Source organism: Hyla sarda, unplaced genomic scaffold, assembly GCF_029499605.1.
Source record: "Hyla sarda isolate aHylSar1 unplaced genomic scaffold, aHylSar1.hap1 scaffold_85, whole genome shotgun sequence".
NCBI classification, from domain to species: Eukaryota; Metazoa; Chordata; class Amphibia; order Anura; family Hylidae; genus Hyla; species Hyla sarda.
This window is the reverse complement of record NW_026610877.1, coordinates 463,502-487,481: the sequence shown is the minus strand read 5'-3', so window position 1 is coordinate 487,481 and position 23,980 is coordinate 463,502. Positions and strand designations below refer to the sequence as shown.

General features: G+C 46.0%; 1 protein-coding gene across 2 annotated transcripts in view; it reads right to left on the bottom strand.

Moving 5' to 3' along the window:
* The window catches only part of LOC130347721 (transcription factor SOX-5-like), a 335,063-nt gene that overhangs the window by 57,009 nt on the left and 254,074 nt on the right, over positions 1-23,980 (bottom strand). For both annotated transcript variants that reach the window (XM_056554667.1, XM_056554668.1), the window contains exon 7: positions 23,158-23,237. In XM_056554667.1, the coding sequence (XP_056410642.1) occupies positions 23,158-23,237 (80 nt within the window). The remainder of the gene's footprint in view (positions 1-23,157; positions 23,238-23,980) is intronic.

The following is a 23,980-nucleotide window of genomic DNA, read 5'->3' as shown; positions in this document are numbered from 1 at the left end:
TCCATGTGTGATAACTCTGTATGCACAGTACTACTCCACTCCATGTGTGATAACTGTATGCACAGTACTACTCCACTCCATGTGTGATAACTGTATGCACAGTACTACTCCACTCCATGTGTAATAACTGTATGCACAGTACTACTCCACTCCATGTGTGATAACTGTATGCACAGTACTACTCCACTCCATGTGTGATAACTGTATGCACAGTACTACTCCTCTCCATGTGTGATAACTGTATACACAGTACTACTCCTCTCCATGTGTGATAACTGTATGCACAGTACTACTTCTCTCCATGTGTGATAACTCTGTATGCACAGTACTACTCCACTCCATGTGTGATAACTGTATGCACAGTACTACTCCTCTCCATGTGTGATAACTCTGTATGCACAGTACTACTCCACTCCATGTGTGATAACTGTATGCACAGTACTACTCCACTCCATGTGTGATAACTGTATGCACAGTACTACTCCACTCCATGTGTAATAACTGTATGCACAGTACTACTCCCCTCCATGTGTGATAACTCTGTATGCACAGTACTACTCCATTCCATGTGTGATAACTGTATGCACAGTACTACTCCACTCCATGTGTGATAACTGTATGCACAGTACTACTTCTCTCCATGTGTGATAACTGTATACACAGTACTACTCCTCTCCATGTGTGATAACTGTATGCACAGTACTACTTCTCTCCATGTGTGATAACTGTATACACAGTACTACTCCTCTCCATGTGTGATAACTGTATGCACAGTACTACTTCTCTCCATGTGTGATAACTGTATACATAGTACTACTCCTCTCCATGTGTGATAACTGTATGCACAGTACTACTTCTCTCCATGTGTGATAACTGTATGCACAGTACTACTCCTCTCCATGTGTGATAACTCTGTATGCACAGTACTACTCCACTCCATGTGTAATAACTTTTCACTTTTATCTGAATCTGTTTTTATTTTGAATGGACATTACACAGTACCACTTCTCACTACCTGTATTATCGCCTTACACACGGACATTACACAGTACCACTTCTCACTACCTGTATTATCGCCTTACACACGGACATTACACAGTACCACTTCTCACTACCTGTATTATCGCCTTACACATGGACATTACACAGTACCACTTCTCACTACCTGTATTATCGCCTTACACATGGACATTACACAGTACCACTTCTCACTACCTGTATTATCGCCTTACACACGGACATTACACAGTACCACTTCTTACTACCTGTATTATCGCCTTACACACGGACATTACACAGTACCACTTCTCACTACCTGTATTATCGCCTTACACACGGACATTGCACAGTATCACTTCTCACTACCTGTATTATCGCCTCACACACGGACATTACACAGTACCACTTCTCACTACCTGTATTATCGCCTTACACACGGACATTGCACAGTATCACTTCTCACTACCTGTATTATCGCCTCACACACGGACATTACACAGTATCACTTCTCACTACCTGTATTATCGCCTCACACACGGACATTACACAGTACCACTTCTCACTACCTGTATTATCGCCTTACACACGGACATTGCACAGTATCACTTCTCACTACCTGTACTATGACTGTACTCCTCCTTAGTATCTGCTTCTATTCCATTTCTAGCTATATATATATAAACATTGCACAGTACCACTTCTCAGTATCTATCCTTAACCTGTATGCACAAACATTGCACAGTATAACTTCTGTTAGTTTCTTTATTTCAGATGCCCCCCGCCCCCCCCCCCCCTTAGTTAATCCCTGAGATGGGCCATTCCAATGCATAGATATGAAGTAGAGCCCCCTCACCATGGACCGGACTGAACTTATCCCCCCCACCCCTCACCATGGACCGGACTGAACCCACAGCTGTCCCCCACCACCCACCATGGACCGGACTGAACCCACAGCTGTCCCCCACCACCCACCATGGACCGGACTGAACCCACAGCTGTCCCCCACCCCTCAGCATGGACCGGACTGAACCCATAGCTGTCCCCCACCCCTCACCATGGACCGGACTGAACCCACAGCTGTCCCCCACCACCCACCATGGACCGGACTGAACCCACAGCTGTCCCCCACCACCCACCATGGACCGGACTGAACCCACAGCTGTCCCCCACCCCTCAGCATGGACCGGACTGAACCCATAGCTGTCCCCCACCCCTCAGCATGGACCGGACTGAACCCATAGCTGTCCCCCACCCCTCAGCATGGACCGGACTGAACCCATAGCTGTCCCCCACCCTTCAGCATGGACCGGACTGAACCCATCCCCCCCCCACCCCTCACCATGGACCGGACTGAACCCATCCCCCCTCCACCCCTCACCATGGACCGGACTGAACCCACAGCTGTCCCCCACCCCTCAGCATGGACCGGACTGAACCCACAGCTGTCCCCCACCCCTCAGCATGGACCGGACTGAACCCATAGCTGTCCCTCACCCCTCAGCATGGACCGGACTGAACCCATAGCTGTCCCCCACCCCTCAGCATGGACCGGACTGAACCCATAGCTGTCCCCCACCCCTCAGCATGGACCGGACTGAACCCATAGCTGTCCCCCACCCCTCAGCATGGACCGGACTGAACCCCACAGCTGTCCCCCACCCCTCAGCATGGACCGGATTGAACCCACAGCTGTCCCTCACCATGGACCGGACTGAACCCACAGCTGTCCCTCACCATGGACCGGACTGAACCCATAGCTGTCCCCCACCCCTCACCATGGACCGGACTGAACCCACAGCTGTCCCTCACCATGGACCGGACTGAACCCACAGCTGTACCCCACCCCTCATCATGGACCGGATTGAACCCACAGCTGTCCCTCACCATGGACCGGAATGAAGCCACAGCTGTCCCTCACCATGGACCGGACTGAACCCCACAGCTGTCCCCCACCCCTCACCATGGACTGGACTGAACCCACAGCTGTCCCCCACCCCTCACCATGGACCGGACTGAACCCATAGCTGTCCCCCACCCCTCACCATGGACCGGACTGAACCCACAGCTGTCCCCCACCCCTCACCATGGATCGGACTGAACTCATAGCTGTCCCCCACCCCTCACCATGGACCGGACTGAACCCATAGCTGTCCCCCACCCCTCACCATGGACCGGACTGAACCCACAGCTGTCCCTCACCATGGACCGGACTGAACCCACAGCTGTCCCCCACCCCTCATCATGGACCGGATTGAACCCACAGCTGTCCCTCACCATGGACCGGAATGAAGCCACAGCTGTCCCCCACCATGGACCGGACTGAACCCCACAGCTGTCCCCCACCCCTCACCATGGACGGAACTGAACCCACAGCTGTCCCTCACCATGGACGGAACTGAACCCACAGCTGTCCCCCACCCCTCACCATGGACCGGACTGAACCCATAGCTGTCCCCCACCCCTCACCATGGACTGGACTGAACCCATAGCTGTCCCCCACCCCTCACCATGGACCGGACTGAACCCACAGCTGTCCCCCACCCCTCACCATGGACCGGACTGAACCCATAGCTGTCCCCCACCCCTCAGCATGGACCGGACTGAACCCATAGCTGTCCCCCACCCCTCAGCATGGACCGGACTGAACCCCACAGCTGTCCCCCACCCCTCAGCATGGACCGGATTGAACCCACAGCTGTCCCTCACCATGGACCGGACTGAACCCACAGCTGTCCCTCACCATGGACCGGACTGAACCCATAGCTGTCCCCCACCCCTCACCATGGACCGGACTGAACCCACAGCTGTCCCTCACCATGGACCGGACTGAACCCACAGCTGTCCCCCACCCCTCATCATGGACCGGATTGAACCCACAGCTGTCCCTCACCATGGACCGGAATGAAGCCACAGCTGTCCCTCACCATGGACCGGACTGAACCCCACAGCTGTCCCCCACCCCTCACCATGGACCGGACTGAACCCATAGCTGTCCCCCACCCCTCACCATGGACTGGACTGAACCCACAGCTGTCCCCCACCCCTCACCATGGATCGGACTGAACTCATAGCTGTCCCCCACCCCTCACCATGGACCGGACTGAACCCATAGCTGTCCCCCACCCCTCACCATGGACCGGACTGAACCCACAGCTGTCCCTCACCATGGACCGGACTGAACCCACAGCTGTCCCCCACCCCTCATCATGGACCGGATTGAACCCACAGCTGTCCCTCACCATGGACCGGAATGAAGCCACAGCTGTCCCCCACCATGGACCGGACTGAACCCCACAGCTGTCCCCCACCCCTCACCATGGACGGAACTGAACCCACAGCTGTCCCCCACCCCTCACCATGGACCGGACTGAACCCATAGCTGTCCCCCACCCCTCACCATGGACTGGACTGAACCCATAGCTGTCCCCCACCCCTCACCATGGACCGGACTGAACCCACAGCTGTCCCCCACCCCTCACCATGGACCGGACTGAACCCATAGCTGTCCCCCACCCCTCAGCATGGACCGGACTGAACCAACAGCTGTCCCTCAGCCCCGCTCCTCTGCCCCTTGGTCAGACTGCTCACAACAGAGACGCTGCGGCCAGAGGAGGATAAACTGGAACGAAGAAGAGGAAACTAAATCTTCCCCGAAAGCTCAGACTAGAAATGTGATGAACTCTGGAGGTTCCCAAGCGACTAATGGGAAGTGACAGTCCATGGCCGCCGCTCCTCACTGGGCACGGCACACTTGGTTCCTGGGTTGGTTGAGGGCCAAGAAGACGCGACACGTATGCGGGCGACGCTGGTAATGTGCCGACTGAATATCGAAGTGACTGAATGAGCGGCGGCCGTCCCGAAATCTGCTGCAGGGGAGACACGAGTACTGACAAGAAGTCTACGCCAATCCGGCGAGCGCCACTCCTGCACAAGAATCTAACACCGCAACTTCTGAGCGAAGAAAGTGTCATCGGAAAAACCGCAGACACAACGTCCACAGTGTGAACCGGACCCTAACGGAACGCGACTAGATGATCAAATCTTCTGCACCCGTTATTCGGATCCTGTCCCAATGAGGCGTTACCTATCCTGACAGTATATTGTGCTGAATGGCGCCCGATCTGCTCACACATCATTTTTACGATTTATTCCCCACAAATGTTTTCCCTGTGATGCAATAAATAAGCGCGGGGACGGTCGGCCTCACACCTACACCGCGCTGCGACCGGCTGATGACATAATGTTTACTGACTCCGGCACATTTCTCTTCAGGACCGCGCCGGCTCCTTAATACTAACTAAACACAGCTGCAACGTCGCCGTCACCGCCAGCTTTATGGGGAGATCCCTGACAGCTCCCAAATAATACCATGGCGGGGGGCGGAGGTGTGACCGCGCAACAAGAGAGCCGCAAATGTAACGACACCAAAGGGTTAACGACAAAGTGCACAACAATAATGGACTCTGCACAGTACAACTTATATATATATATCTTAGGGTGGGGGTATACAGTATATATACACTCATTGCTGTAAATGTCGGATATACACTCATTGCTGTAAATGTCGGCCCCCCTGAAATGTTCCTATAAAATATAAAAGAGGACCCCACTATGGAGGAGACCCAGGAGGACCCCACTATGGAGGAGACCCAGGAGGACCCCACTATGGAGGAGACCCAGGAGGACCCCACTATAGAGGAGACCCAGGAGGACCCCACTATGGAGGAGACCCAGGAGGACCCCACTATGGAGGAGACCCAGGAGGACCCCACTATGGAGGAGACCCAGGAGGACCCCACTATGGAGGAGACCCAGGAGGACCCCACTATGGAGGAGACCCAGGAGGACCCCACTATAGAGGAGACCCAGGAGGACCCCACTATGGAGGAGACCCAGGAGGAACCCACTATGGAGGAGACCCAGGAGGACCCCACTATGGAGGAGACCCAGGAGGACCCCACTATGGAGGAGACCCAGGAGGACCCCACTATAGAGGAGACCCAGGAGGACCCCACTATAGAGGAGACCCAGGAGGACCCCACTATGGAGGAGACCCAGGAGGACCCCACTATGGAGGAGACCCAGGAGGACCCCACTATGGAGGAGACCCAGGAGGACCCCACTATGGAGGAGACCCAGGAGGACCCCACTATGGAGGAGACCCAGGAGGACCCCACTATGGAGGAGACCCAGGAGGACCCCACTATGGAGGAGACCCAGGAGGACCCCACTATGGAGGAGACCCAGGAGGACCCCACTATGGAGGAGACCCAGGAGGACCCCACTATGGAGGAGACCCAGGAGGACCCCACTATGGAGGAGACCCAGGAGGACCCCACTATGGAGGAGACCCAGGAGGATCCCACTATGGAGGAGACCCAGGAGGACCCCACTATGGAGGAGACCCAGGAGGACCCCACTATGGAGGAGACCCAGGAGGACCCCACTATGGAGGAGACCCAGGAGGACCCCACTATGGGGGGAGACCCAGGAGGACCCCACTATGGAGGAGACCCAGGAGGACCCCACTGCTGACAGACTACATTTTATCAAAATGAACTTGAGTAACCGAAATCCTTCTGGGAAAACGTCTTGTGGACAGATGAGACAAGATAGAGCTTTTTGGTAAAGCAAATCATTCTACTGTTTACCGAAAACGGAATGAGGCCTACAAAGAAAAGAGCACAGAACCTACAGTGACATATGGGGGAGGTCAGTGATGTTTTGGGTTGTTTTGCTGCCTCTGGCACTGGGGGCCTTGAATGTGTACAAGACATCATGAAATCTGAGGATTACTAATGGATTTTGGGTCGCACTGACACTTCAGAACTCTCCAGCGCTTTGTTGTCTCCATTTTTGGGGCTTTTTCACGTATGTTTGGGGTCATTGTCCTGCTGGAAGACCCAAGATCTCCGACACAAACCTCAGATTTCTGACACTGCACAGTACCACTTCTCAGAACCAACTCTGCTACATCTGGATGCTGCAGCAGAGAGCAGGGAGTGATGTGGCGCCCCCATAAGATGTAGTGATGCAGCGTCGCCCCCTCCTCCGCACCGTCACCATGTAGCGGTATAATCTATCACAATATGCTGCAGCATCTGCCGCTCCAGATGACGTCCGACCCGTCTGACTGATCCTCTTCATATCACTGGAGAGCAACTGATCATTACGAGACGGGGGGAAAGGAGCCGCGCGAGGTCATCAGACACCGCACAGCAGAGACGAGGATGTGATGTATAGATGTGACCAGCAGTCCTATGTAACACCACAGATAACACAGTGATAACTCTCTGAGTACAGATAATGTATAGATGTGACCTGCAGTCCTATGTAACACCACAGATAACAGTGATAACTCTGAGTACAGATAATGTATAGATGTGACCTGCAGTCCTATGTAACACCACAGATAACACAGTGATAACTCTCTGAGTACAGATAATGTATAGATGTGACCTGCAGTCCTATGTAACACCACAGATAACAGTGATAACTCTCTGAGTACAGATATTGTATAGATGTGACCTGCAGTCCTATGTAACACCACAGATAACAGTGATAACTCTCTGAGTACAGATAATGTATAGATGTGACCTGCAGTCCTATGTAACACCACAGATAACAGTGATAACTCTCTGAGTACAGATATTGTATAGATGTGACCTGCAGTCCTATGTAACACCACAGATAACAGTGATAACTCTCTGAGTACAGATAATGTATAGATGTGACCTGCAGTCCTATGTAACACCACAGATAACACAGTGATAACTCTCTGAGTACAGATAATGTATAGATGTGACCTGCAGTCCTATGTAACACCACAGATAACAGTGATAACTCTCTGAGTACAGATAATGTATAGATGTGACCTGCAGTCCTATGTAACACCACAGATAACACAGTGATAACTCTCTGAGTACAGATAATGTATAGATGTGACCTGCAGTCCTATGTAACACCACAGATAACAGTGATAACTCTCTGAGTACATATAATGTATAGATGTGACCTGCAGTCCTATGTAACACCACAGATAACACAGTGATAACTCTCTGAGTACAGATAATGTATAGATGTGACCTGCAGTCCTATGTAACACCACAGATAACACAGTGATAACTCTCTGAGTACAGATAATGTATAGATGTGACCTGCAGTCCTATGTAACACCACAGATAACAGTGATAACTCTCTGAGTACAGATAATGTATAGATGTGACCTGCAGTCCTATGTAACACCACAGATAACACAGTGATAACTCTCTGAGTACAGATAATGTATAGATGTGACCTGCAGTCCTATGTAACACCACAGATAACACAGTGATAACTCTCTGAGTACAGATAATGTATAGATGTGACCTGCAGTCCTATGTAACACCACAGATAATACAGTGATAACTCTCTGAGTACAGATAATGTGTAGATGTGACCTGCAGTCCTATGTAACACCACAGATAACACAGTGATAACTCTCTGAGTACAGATAATGTATAGATGTGACCTGCAGTCCTATGTAACACCACAGATAACAGTGATAACTCTCTGAGTACAGATAATGTATAGATGTGACCTGCAGTCCTATGTAACACCACAGATAACATAGTGATAACTCTCTGAGTACAGATAATGTATAGATGTGACCTGCAGTCCTATGTAACACCACAGATAACAGTGATAACTCTCTGAGTACAGATAATGTATAGATGTGACCTGCAGTCCTATGTAACACCACAGATAACAGTGATAACTCTCTGAGTACAGATAATGTATAGATGTGACCTGCAGTCCTATGTAACACCACAGATAACACAGTGATAACTCTCTGAGTACAGATCATGTATAGATGTGACCTGCAGTCCTATGTAACACCACAGATAACACAGTGATAACTCTCTGAGTACAGATAATGTATAGATGTGACCTGCAGTCCTATGTAACACCACAGATAACAGTGATAACTCTCTGAGTACAGATAATGTATAGATGTGACCTGCAGTCCTATGTAACACCACAGATAACACAGTGATAACTCTCTGAGTACAGATAATGTATAGATGTGACCTGCAGTCCTATGTAACACCACAGATAACAGTGATATCTCTGAGTACAGATAATGTATAGATGTGACCTGCAGTCCTATGTAACACCACAGATAACACAGTGATAACTCTCTGAGTACAGATAATGTATAGATGTGACCTGCAGTCCTATGTAACACCACAGATAACAGTGATAACTCTCTGAGTACAGATATTGTATAGATGTGACCTGCAGTCCTATGTAACACCACAGATAACAGTGATAACTCTCTGAGTACAGATAATGTATAGATGTGACCTGCAGTCCTATGTAACACCACAGATAACACAGTGATAACTCTCTGAGTACAGATAATGTATAGATGTGACCTGCAGTCCTATGTAACACCACAGATAACAGTGATAACTCTCTGAGTACAGATAATGTATAGATGTGACCTGCAGTCCTATGTAACACCACAGATAACAGTGATAACTCTCTGAGTACAAATAATGTAGTAGATGTGACCTGCAGTCCTATGTAACACCACAGATAACACAGTGATAACTCTCTGAGTACAGATAATGTATAGATGTGACCTGCAGTCCTATGTAACACCACAGATAACAGTGATAACTCTCTGAGTACAGATAATGTATAGATGTGACCTGCAGTCCTATGTAACACTACAGATAACAGTGATAACTCTCTGAGTACAGATAATGTATAGATGTGACCTGCAGTCCTATGTAACACCACAGATAACAGTGATAACTCTCTGAGTACAGATAATGTATAGATGTGACCTGCAGTCCTATGTAACACCACAGATAACACAGTGATAACTCTCTGAGTACAGATAATGTATAGATGTGACCTGCAGTCCTATGTAACACCACAGATAACAGTGATAACTCTCTGAGTACAGATAATGTATAGATGTGACCTGCAGTCCTATGTAACACCACAGATAACACAGTGATAACTCTCTGAGTACAGATAATGTATAGATGTGACCTGCAGTCCTATGTAACACCACAGAATAACACAGTGATAACTCTCTGAGTACAGATAATGTATAGATGTGACCTGCAGTCCTATGTAACACCACAGATAACACAGTGATAACTCTCTGAGTACAGATAATGTATAGATGTGACCTGCAGTCCTATGTAACACCACAGATAACACAGTGATAACTCTCTGAGTACAGATAATGTATAGATGTGACCTGCAGTCCTATGTAACACCACAGATAACAGTGATAACTCTCTGAGTACAGATAATGTATAGATGTGACCTGCAGTCCTATGTAACACCACAGATAACAGTGATAACTCTCTGAGTACAGATAATGTATAGATGTGGCCTGCAGTCCTATGTAACACCACAGATAACAGTGATAACTCTCTGAGTACAGATAATGTATAGATGTGACCTGCAGTCCTATGTAACACCACAGATAACACAGTGATAACTCTGAGTACAGATAATGTGTAGATGTGACCTGCAGTCCTATGTAACACCACAGATAACAGTGATAACTCTCTGAGTACAGATAATGTATAGATGTGACCTGCAGTCCTATGTAACACCACAGATAACAGTGATAACTCTCTGAGTACAGATAATGTATAGATGTGACCTGCAGTCCTATGTAACACCACAGATAACACAGTGATAACTCTCTGAGTACAGATAATGTATAGATGTGACCTGCAGTCCTATGTAACACCACAGATAACAGTGATAACTCTCTGAGTACAGATAATGTATAGATGTGACCTGCAGTCCTATGTAACACCACAGATAACAGTGCTAACTCACTGAGTACAGATAATGTATAGAGGTGACCTGCAGTCCTATGTAACACCACAGATAACAGTGATATCTCTCTGAGTACATATAATGTATAGATGTGACCTGCAGTCCTATGTAACACCACAGATAACACAGTGATAACTCTCTGAGTACAGATAATGTATAGATGTGACCTGCAGTCCTATGTAACACCACAGATAACAGTGATAACTCTCTGAGTACAGATAATGTATAGATGTGACCTGCAGTCCTATGTAACACCCACAGATAACAGTGATAACTCTCTGAGTACAGATAATGTATAGATGTGACCTGCAGTCCTATGTAACACCACAGATAACACAGTGATAACTCTCTGAGTACAGATAATGTATAGATGTGACCTGCAGTCCTATGTAACACCACAGATAACAAGTGATAACTCTCTGAGTACAGATAATGTATAGATGTGACCTGCAGTCCTATGTAACACCACAGATAACAGTGCTAACTCACTGAGTACAGATAATGTATAGAGGTGACCTGCAGTCCCTATGTAACCACCACAGATAACAGTGATATCTCTCTGAGTACAGATAATGTATAGATGTGACCTGCAGTCCTATGTAACACCACAGATAACAGTGATAACTCTCTGAGTACAGATAATGTATAGATGTGACCTGCAGTCCTATGTAACACCACAGATAACAGTGATAACTCTCTGAGTACAGATAATGTATAGATGTGACCTGCAGTCCTATGTAACACCACAGATAACAGTGATAACTCTCTGAGTACAGATAATGTATAGATGTGACCTGCAGTCCTATGTAACACCACAGATAACAGTGATATCTCTCTGAGTACAGATAATGTATAGATGTGACCTGCAGTCCTATGTAACACCACAGATAACACAGTGATAACTCTCTGAGTACATATAATGTATAGATGTGACCTGCAGTCCTATGTAACACCACAGATAACAGTGATAACTCTCTGAGTACAGATAATGTATAGATGTGACCTGCAGTCCTATGTAACACCACAGATAACACAGTGATAACTCTCTGAGTACAGATAATGTAGTAGATGTGACCTGCAGTCCTATGTAACACCACAGATAACAGTGATAACTCTCTGAGTACAGATAATGTAGTAGATGTGACCTGCAGTCCTATGTAACACCACAGATAACACAGTGATAACTCTCTGAGTACAGATAATGTATAGAGGTGACCTGCAGTCCTATGTAACACCACAGATAACAGTGATAACTCTCTGAGTACAGATAATGTATAGATGTGACCTGCAGTCCTATGTAACACCACAGATAACACAGTGATAACTCTCTGAGTACAGATAATGTATAGATGTGACCTGCAGTCCTATGTAACACCACAGATAACACAGTGATAACTCTCTGAGTACAGATAATATATAGATGTGACCTGCAGTCCTATGTAACACCACAGATAACATTGATAACTCTCTGAGTACAGATAATGTATAGATGTGACCTGCAGTCCTATGTAACACCACAGATAACACAGTGATATCTCTCTGAGTACAGATAATGTATAGATGTGACCTGCAGTCCTATGTAACACCATAGATAACACAGTGATAACTCTCTGAGTACAGATAATGTAGTAGATGTGACCTGCAGTCCTATGTAACACCACAGATCACACAGTGATAACTCTCTGAGTACAGATAATGTATAGATGTGACCTGCAGTCCTATGTAACACCGCAGATAACAGTGATAACTCTCTGAGTACAGATAATGTATAGATGTGACCTGCAGTCCTATGTAACACCACAGATAACAGTGATAACTCTCTGAGTACAGATAATGTATAGATGTGACCTGCAGTCCTATGTAACACCACAGATAACACAGTGATAACTCCCTGAGTACAGATAATGTATAGATGTGACCTGCAGTCCTATGTAACACCACAGATAACACAGTGATAACTCTGAGTACAGATAATGTATAGATGTGACCTGCAGTCCTATGTAACACCACAGATAACAGTGATATCTCTCTGAGTACAGATAATGTATAGATGTGACCTGCAGTCCTATGTAACACCACAGATAACAGTGATAACTCTCTGAGTACAGATAATGTATAGATGTGACCTGCAGTCCTATGTAACACCACAGATAACAGTGATATCTCTCTGAGTACAGATAATGTATAGATGTGACCTGCAGTCCTATGTAACACCACAGATAACAGTGATAACTCTCTGAGTACAGATAATGTATAGATGTGACCTGCAGTCCTATGTAACACCACAGATAACACAGTGATAACTCTCTGAGTACAGATAATGTATAGATGTGACCTGCAGTCCTATGTAACACCACAGATAACACATTGATAACTCTCTGAGTACAGATAATGTATAGATGTGTCCTGCAGTCCTATGTAACACCACAGATAACAGTGATAACTCTCTGAGTACAGATAATGTATAGATGTGACCTGCAGTCCTATGTAACACCACAGATAACACAGTGATAACTCTCTGAGTACAGATAATGTATAGATGTGACCTGCAGTCCTATGTAACACCACAGATAACAGTGATAACTCTCTGAGTACAGATAATGTATAGATGTGACCTGCAGTCCTATGTAACACCACAGATAACAGTGATAACTCTCTGAGTACAGATAATGTATAGATGTGACCTGCAGTCCTATGTAACACCACAGATAACACAGTGATAACTCTCTGAGTACAGATAATGTATAGATGTGACCTGCAGTCCTATGTAACACCACAGATAACAGTGATAACTCTCTGAGTACAGATAATGTATAGATGTGACCTGCAGTCCTATGTAACACCACAGATAACACAGTGATAATTCTCTGAGTACAGATAATGTATAGATGTGACCTGCAGTCCTATGTAACACCACAGATAACACAGTGATAACTCTCTGAGTACAGATAATGTATAGATGTGACCTGCAGTCCTATGTAACACCACAGATAACAGTGATAACTCTCTGAGTACAGATAATGTATAGATGTGACCTGCAGTCCTATGTAACACCACAGATAACAGTGATAACTCTCTGAGTACAGATAATGTATAGATGTGACCTGCAGTCCTATGTAACACCACAGATAACAGTGATAACTCTCTGAGTACAGATAATGTATAGATGTGACCTGCAGTCCTATGTAACACCACAGATAACAGTGATAACTCTCTGAGTACAGATAATGTATAGATGTGACCTGCAGTCCTATGTAACACCACAGATAACAGTGATAACTCTCTGAGTACAGATAATGTATAGATGTGACCTGCAGTCCTATGTAACACCACAGATAACAGTGATAACTCTCTGAGTACAGATAATGTATAGATGTGACCTGCAGTCCTATGTAACACCATAGATAACACAGTGATAACTCTCTGAGTACAGATAATGTATAGATGTGACCTGCAGTCCTATGTAACACCACAGATAACACAGTGATAACTCTCTGAGTACAGATAATGTATAGATGTGACCTGCAGTCCTATGTAACACCACAGATAACACAGTGATATCTCTCTGAGTACAGATAATGTATAGATGTGACCTGCAGTCCTATGTAACACCACAGATAACACAGTGATAACTCTCTGAGTACAGATAATGTATAGATGTGACCTGCAGTCCTATGTAACACCACAGATAACAGTGATAACTCTCTGAGTACAGATAATGTATAGATGTGACCTGCAGTCCTATGTAACACCACAGATAACAGTGATAACTCTCTGAGTACAGATAATGTATAGATGTGACCTGCAGTCCTATGTAACACCACAGATAACACAGTGATAACTCTCTGAGTACAGATAATGTATAGATGTGACCTGCAGTCCTATGTAACACCACAGATAACAGTGATAACTCTCTGAGTACAGATCATGTATAGATGTGACCTGCAGTCCTATGTAACACCACAGATAACACAGTGATAACTCTCTGAGTACAGATAATGTATAGATGTGACCTGCAGTCCTATGTAACACCACAGATAACAGTGATAACTCTCTGAGTACAGATAATGTATAGATGTGACCTGCAGTCCTATGTAACACCACAGATAACAGTGATATCTCTCTGAGTACAGATAATGTATAGATGTGACCTGCAGTCCTATGTAACACCACAGATAACACAGTGATAACTCTCTGAGTACAGATAATGTATAGATGTGACCTGCAGTCCTATGTAACACCACAGATAACACAGTGATAACTCTCTGAGTACAGATAATGTATAGATGTGACCTGCAGTCCTATGTAACACCACAGATAACAGTGATAACTCTCTGAGTACAGATAATGTATAGATGTGACCTGCAGTCCTATGTAACACCACAGATAACAGTGATAACTCTCTGAGTACAGATAATGTATAGATGTGACCTGCAGTCCTATGTAACACCACAGATAACACAGTGATAACTCTCTGAGTACAGATAATGTATAGATGTCACCTGCAGTCCTATGTAACACCACAGATAACAGTGATAACTCTCTGAGTACAGATAATGTATAGATGTGACCTGCAGTCCTATGTAACATCGCAGATAACAGTGATAACTCTCTGAGTACAGATAATGTATAGATGTGACCTGCAGTCCTATGTAACACCACAGATAACAGTGATATCTCTCTGAGTACAGATAATGAATAGATGTGACCTGCAGTCCTATGTAACACCACAGATAACAGTGATAACTCTCTGAGTACAGATAATGTATAGATGTGACCTGCAGTCCTATGTAACACCACAGATAACACAGTGATAACTCTCTGAGTACAGACAATGTATAGATGTGACCTGCAGTCCTATGTAACACCACAGATAACAGTGATAACTCTCTGAGTACAGATAATGTATAGATGTGACCTGCAGTCCTATGTAACACCACAGATAACAGTGATAACTCTCTGAGTACAGATAATGTATAGATGTGACCTGCAGTCCTATGTAACACCACAGATAACACAATGATAACTCTCTGAGTACAGATAATGTATAGATGTGACCTGCAGTCCTATGTAACACCACAGATAACACAGTGATAACTCTCTGAGTACAGATAATGTATAGATGTGACCTGCAGTCCTATGTAACACCACAGATAACAGTGATAACTCTCTGAGTACAGATAATGTATAGATGTGACCTGCAGTCCTATGTAACACCACAGATAACAGTGATAACTCTCTGAGTACAGATAATGTATAGATGTGACCTGCAGTCCTATGTAACACCACAGATAACACAGTGATAACTCTCTGAGTACAGATAATGTATAGATGTGACCTGCAGTCCTATGTAACACCACAGATAACACAGTGATAACTCTCTGAGTACAGATAATGTATAGATGTTACCTGCAGTCCTATGTAAAACCACAGATAACAGTGATAACTCTCTGAGTACAGATAATGTATAGATGTGACCTGCAGTCCTATGTAACACCACAGATAACAGTGATAACTCTCTGAGTACAGATAATGTATAGATGTGACCTGCAGTCCTATGTAACACCACAGATAACACAGTGATAACTCTCTGAGTACAGATAATGTATAGATGTGACCTGCAGTCCTATGTAACACCACAGATAACAGTGATAACTCTCTGAGTACAGATAATGTATAGATGTGACCTGCAGTCCTATGTAACACCACAGATAACACAGTGATAACTCTCTGAGTACAGATAATGTATAGATGTGACCTGCAGTCCTATGTAACACCACAGATAACACAGTGATAACTCTCTGAGTACAGATAATGTATAGATGTGACCTGCAGTCCTATGTAACACCACAGATAACAGTGATAACTCTCTGAGTACAGATAATGTATAGATGTGACCTGCAGTCCTATGTAACACTACAGATAACAGTGATAACTCTCTGAGTACAGATAATGTATAGATGTGACCTGCAGTCCTATGTAACACCACAGATAACAGTGATAACTCTCTGAGTACAGATAATGTATAGATGTGACCTGCAGTCCTATGTAACACCACAGATAACACAGTGATAACTCTCTGAGTACAGATAATGTATAGATGTGACCTGCAGTCCTATGTAACACCACAGATAACAGTGATAACTCTCTGAGTACAGATAATGTATAGATGTGACCTGCAGTCCTATGTAACACCACAGATAACAGTGATAACTCTCTGAGTACAGATAATGTATAGATGTGACCTGCAGTCCTATGTAACACCACAGATAACACAGTGATAACTCTCTGAGTACAGATAATGTATAGATTTGACCTGCAGTCCTATGTAACACCACAGATAACACAGTGATAACTCTCTGAGTACAGATAATGTATAGATGTGACCTGCAGTCCTATGTAACACCACAGATAACACAGTGATAACTCTCTGAGTACAGATAATGTATAGATGTGACCTGCAGTCCTATGTAACACCACAGATAACAGTGATAACTCTCTGAGTACAGATAATGTATAGATGTGACCTGCAGTCCTATGTAACACCACAGATAACAGTGATAACTCTCTGAGTACAGATAATGTATAGATGTGACCTGCAGTCCTATGTAACACCACAGATAACACAGTGATAACTCTCTGAGTACAGATAATGTATAGATGTGACCTGCAGTCCTATGTAACACCACAGATAACAGTGATAACTCTCTGAGTACAGATAATGTATAGATGTGACCTGCAGTCCTATGTAACATCACAGATAACAGTGATAACTCTCTGAGTACAGATAATGTATAGATGTGACCTGCAGTCCTATGTAACACCACAGATAACAGTGATAACTCTCTGAGTACAGATAATGTATAGATGTGACCTGCAGTCCTATGTAACACCACAGATAACAGTGATAACTCTCTGAGTACAGATAATGTATAGATGTGACCTGCAGTCCTATGTAACACCACAGATAACACAGTGATATCTCTCTGAGTACAGATAATGTAGTAGATGTGACCTGCAGTCCTATGTAACACCACAGATAACACAGTGATAAATCTCTGAGTACAGATAATGTATAGATGTGACCTGCAGTCCTATGTAACACCACAGATAACAGTGATAACTCTCTGAGTACAGATAATGTATAGATGTGACCTGCAGTCCTATGTAACACCACAGATAACACAGTGATAACTCTCTGAGTACAGATAATGTATAGATGTGACCTGCAGTCCTATGTAACACCACAGATAGTACATTATATGAGTGAGCTCTGCTACATGAGTCGGTCGTCTGGCGGCAGCGGTCGGTGATGGATTCCGGAGTGTAATAACGCTATAATTGTTAGAACGTCCTCTCTGGCGTTTCTGCCTCATTAATAGTCGAGGATTTGGCGCGGCTTCGCTCCATATCCGTCCAGATAGAAGAATCCATCACTCCGGGCTCGGGGGAGGAAATGATGGCAGCGAGATCCAAAACCGGCCAGTAAAGAGGACGAGATGGAAAATGGCGGAAATCCTGCGCTGCCTGTAGCGGTATAACAAAGGGGCGGAGTCAGACTGATACAATGTTAGTTTAGAAAGTCTTCTGACTGTTCCCTGCGCCGTTCGTATACGAGAGGTGAGATCTATGGCGCGGCCGACACCGCTCCATGGTTTTCTTTATTAGTTATAGGGGGGGGGGGGGGGCTCCGCACCGGCCTCTCCCCACAGCTCAGGGTGTGAACAGTGATTTATAGAGAGGGACCCCCCCCCCCCCCTGCGTGTGATAGGACAATAAGGTGTCTGGCAGCGGCGGAGACCAGATGGGCATCAGAGGGTGAGGCTGGCAGTGGATTTATTGTCAGTGCTTCACTGGGGGAGGGACACCTCTGCTCATCCTGAGCCTTATGGTGCATGAATACAATGCCGGGCGCCTGACACAGGAAGAAGAGAAACGGTGCAGGAAAGAGTGAAAATGGAATAGAAGACCCTCTAATGTACATGTGTTATAAAACGTAACTTTTATTGTGTTTTATTAAAGATAAGGTGAGAAACACACATTAAAACTACAACTCCAGCTGGGTATCTACAGTAATAATCCTGCCGGAAACCTTGGATGCTGTCAGTCATCCTCCTTGATAAAGCCACATTGGTGGCGAAACATGTCGGGTGAGACAGTTTACATTTTAAACAGCAATTCCATTGTCTTGAGAAATAAAAGTAATCAGGGAAATGTTCTCCGTTATGATTGGTTCACCAAGAGGAGTAACCTGATCCTGCACATAATGATCCTACTGATAAATGAGAAAAACTGAGCAACCACATCCATAAGTGGTGCTGTATAGTGCCTTGCCCTGAGCAAAAAGGTGCGAATATCCCCTGTATCCGGCAGGATTATTACTGTAGATACCCAGTGGTGATACTTAGCACGACAAATATTGAGACGATTGGAGTTGTAGTTTTAATGCGTGTTTCTCACCTTTTCTTGAATAAAACACAATAAAAGTTACGTTTTATTTTATACCACATGTACATTTTTCTTAAAAACGGTTGTTAGGTTTTTTTACCTCTCCATGTGTTACAGGCCAAATATTAGTAGGTTGATTACAATGAAAATGGGGCATAATAAAGAGAGAAAAAGGTGCAAAGTAAAGAGAAAAACTGGTGCAAAGTAAAGGCTCCAAATAACAATGTCCCACAATGCCGTGCTCCTCATCATCCGGGCGGCGGTGAGGACGGACACAGCAGACATGGACCTGTGGATGAGGTCGTTGCGCTCGGTGCCATCTCCAGACTCCTTAAGTCAGATCCTCATCAATGATGTGATACACCAGAACAGACGCTTGGATCCTGCATTCTAGTAAGAGCTTGTTGGACTACAACTCCCAGCGGGGTCCATAGAGCCCGAATACAATAGATGTCAGTTCACTGAGAGGGAAGACTGTGGGGGAGGGGGCGTGGAGGCATTCGCTGTTTTCTTTGTCCAAATGTCAGAAAGCTGCGGGGTCCCTTCTGGGCGGCGATCACAATGTCAGCGGCTGAGCACAATCTGCCCCGGGGCAAAGCCTTTAATGCCAACCACATGGGCCGGGGGGCAGGAGGGGCTGCGGCTCAGGAGCGACCTAAATTCTGAGCTGGGAAGAGTCGTCTGCCGCCTCCGTAAGAACCAGAGATTCAGCCCCGTGACTCCGACGTCTCCATTGTGCAGCAGGTAGAGACATTGGCCCTGATTTACTGAGAGTTTCGGGTTATTTTCTGAGTGTTTTTTATTCCCGACTAAGGGGACAAAATAAGAGGATTGTCAAAAAACCAGACTTTTTAACAGATTCTCCGCACCTTAAGGCATCGGGTTTACAGGTTCAGTATTTCTCTATTTTTCTGGACGGCTTTTAAATACAACTGTCGGGTTTTCAGTAAAATGTCGGGAACACGCCCCTAATTATGCAAACCACGCCCCTTTAGTCGGGTTAAAAAACATACTCAGAGTAATTCGAAAACCGTGGATTTCACAAGTAAAATGTGTCGCACAAAGTGTCGCAGAGGACGTGGGACACAAATTGTGTTGTGTAACCCAATAAAAATAGTCGGGATCATGTTAGTAAATTAGGGCCATTATGTCCATCGTGGAGGTCCATAATATCGTGGAGGTGATGGGAATAATGCGCAGGGGGAGGAGACTTCAGGCATTGAACATGGCGGGCGACAGCTGCTCCGGAGTCCTTCACCCAGCGCATCTATAGTAACTGTGGTTTCGTTAAATACGTTATTCACTATAATGGGAATACGGAAAAGACCTAATAACACCAAGATTTACTGCACAGAACTGAAACAAGGGGATCCAAATGGTGCAAAGTAAAGGAGAAGGATAGTGCAAAGTAAAGGAGAAGAATAGTGCAAAGTAAAGGAGAAGAATGGTGCAAAGCAAAGGAGAAGAATAGTGCAACGTAAAGGAGAAGGATGGTGCAAAGCAAAGAAGATAAATGGTGCAAAGTAAAGGAGAAGAATGGAGCAACGTAAAGGAGAAGAATGGTGCAAAGTAAAGGAGAAGAATGGTGCAAAGTAAAGGAGAAGAATGGTGCAACGTAAAGGAGAAGAATGGTGCAACGTAAAGGAGAAGGATGGTGCAAAGCAAAGGAGATAAATGGTGCAAAGTAAAGGAGAAGAATGGAGCAACGTAAAGGAGAAGAATGGTGCAAAGTAAAGGAGAAGAATGGTGCAAAGTAAAGGAGAAGAATGGTGCAAAGTAAAGGAGAAGAATAGTGCAAAGTAAAGGAGAAGAATGGTGCAAAGTAAAGGAGATAAATGGTGCAAAGTAAAGGAGAAGAATGGAGCAACGTAAAGGAGAAGAATGGTGCAAAGTAAAGGAGAAGAATGGTGCAAAGTAAAGGAGAAGAATGGTGCAAAGTAAAGGAGAAGAATAGTGCAAAGTAAAGGAGAAGAATGGTGCAAAGTAAAGGAGAAGAATGGTGCAACGTAAAGGAGAAGAATGGTGCAAAGGAGAAGAATAGCGCAAAATAAAGGAGATAAATGGTGCAAAGTAAAGGAGAAGAATGGTGCAAAGTAAAGGAGATAAATGGTGCAAAGTAAAGGAGATAAATGGTGCAAAGTAAAGGAGAAGAATGGTGCAAAGCAAAGGAGATAAATGGTGCAAAGTAAAGGAGAAGAATGGTGCAAAGCAAAGGAGAAGAATAGTGCAAAGTAAAGGAGATAAATGGTGCAAAGTAAAGGAGATAAATGGTGCAAAGTAAAGGAGAAGAATGGTGCAAAGCAAAGGAGATAAATTGTGCAAAGTAAAGGAGAAGAATGGTGCAAAGCAAAGGAGAAGAATGGTGCAAAGTAAAGGAGAAGAATGGTGCAAAGAAAAGGAGATAAATGGTGCAAAGTAAAGGAGAAGAATGGTACAAAGTAAAGGAGATAAATGGTGCAAAGTAAAGGAGAAGAATGGTGCAAAGTAAAGGAGAAGAATGGTGCAAAGCAAAGGAGAAGAATGGTGCAAAGTAAAGGAGATAAATGGTGCAAAGTAAAGGAGAAGAATAGTGCAAAGTAAAGGAGAAGAATAGTGCAAAGCAAAAGGAGAAGAATGGTGCAAAGTAAAGGAGATAAATGGTGCAAAGTAAAGGAGAAGAATGGTGCAAAGCAAAGGAGATAAATGGTGCAAAGTAAAGGAGATAAATGGTGCAAAGTAAAGGAGAAGAATGGTGCAAAGCAAAGGAGATGAATGGTGCAAAGTAAAGGAGAAGAATGGTGCAAAGTAAAGGAGAAGAATGGTGCAAAGTAAAGGAGAAGAATGGTGCAAAGTAAAGGAGAAGAATGGTGCAAAGTAAAGGAGAAGAATGGTGCAAAGTAAAGGAGAAGAATGGAGCAAAGTAACGTTGGCTTTAATGCTGTAATGTGCCTTTAGCTCCGCCTCTTTCTATAGAGTAAACCGGTGATGAATATGGCGTTTCTTTCTCTCTCACAGATGGACAGGGGGGGCCCCATTGTCTTTCGCTTGGTGGACTTCGCGGCGCGGTTTCTCTCGAGGGCTCGCGGCGTCTGACGGGCCGGCAAGGTGCGTTCTCGGCGGGATGAGAATTCTATTAAACCTCATTGTGATATTGTTTACAGGGGAAATGAAATGCGCAGGATCCCACAATGATGCCAACAGCTGCCACCCCCTCCCCGACCGCCCTGCCCGCACCGCGCCGCCGGTATTAGTGCCAATTAATCAGCGCTATTGTTGTTCCCTGATTAACAAACTATTGGCCGGGAAACTAAAACAATCTCTGGGAGAATTTTCTGCCCTGGGGGGGGATGAAGATCTTCGAGGGGCCACGAGCTACTGTCACCCCCAGAATTCGGCGCAGGACGTGATGGCAGCAGCTGCCGGATCCAAGATGGCGTCACCTCTGCTTGGATGAGGTCCCTGCTGCCAATCGCACCGTAACAATAACATCAGCTGGAAACTGCAAGGAGGTGACATCATAGAGTGCACGAAAATGTGATTTCTTATTTAGGGCCACAGGGGCCCCGTCTGGGGTCGGACGTGTGTTCGGTCTCCAGGTTGCACCCACGTGGGCGGCGCTCAGGTTGCTGGGATCCCGCTCACACCATACGATGCGGGAGATAAGATCCCATTGTGTTCTGGAGTCAATGATTACATCGCATTGTTCCCGGCGCTGATCCGTGTGGCTTGTGTCGCGCTGGGATTAACCCCTTCAACCCAGATCTGTATCTAAAGCTACTCAAGTTATTTTATATTGCTAAGTGCTCGGTGCACTACAACTCCCAGGCTTCCAAGGTAACCCCCCCCCCAAATCAACACCATTATCAAGGGTCTTACCTGTAGCTGTAGGGGCCCCAGGCCCGGCGTTGCGGCAGCTGCCATTGTGGTGGGGATCAGCTGTAGGGGGTAGGGGTCACCTGAGGAGGAGAACAACAGTCGTCAGTATCTGCACATCGCTCTGCGCCGGAACAATTCAAAAAGGAACGAAACTCGTATGAAGGGAGATGAGAGGAAGACGCAAAGAGAAGCTGATACAGGGGGCGCTCCAGAACACAGAGCTCATACAGGGGGTGCTCCAGAACACAGAGCTCATACAGGGGGCGCTCCAGAACACAGAGCTCATACAGGGGGCGCTCCAGAACACGGAGCTCATACAGGGGGCGCTCCAGAACACGGAGCTCATACAGGGAGCGCTCCAGAACACAGAGCTCATACAGGGGGCGCTCCAGAACACGGAGCTCATACAGGGGGCGCTCCAGAACACAGAGCTCATACAGGGGGCGCTCCAGAACACAGAGCTCATACAGGGGGCGCTTCAGAACACGGAGCTCATACAGGGGGCGCTCCAGAACACGGAGCTCATACAGGGAGCGCTCCAGAACACAGAGCTCATACAGGGGGCGCTCCAGAACACAGAGCTCATACAGGGGGCGCTCCAGAACACGGAGCTCATACAGGGGGCGCTCCAGAACACAGAGCTCATACAGGGGGCGCTCCAGAACACGGAGCTCATACAGGGGGCGCTCCAGAACATGGAGCTCATACAGGGGGCGCTCCAGAACACAGAGGTCATACAGGGGGCGCTCCAGAATACAGAGGTCATACAGGGGGCGCTCCAGAACACAGAGGTCATACAGGGGGCGCTCCAGAACACAGAGGT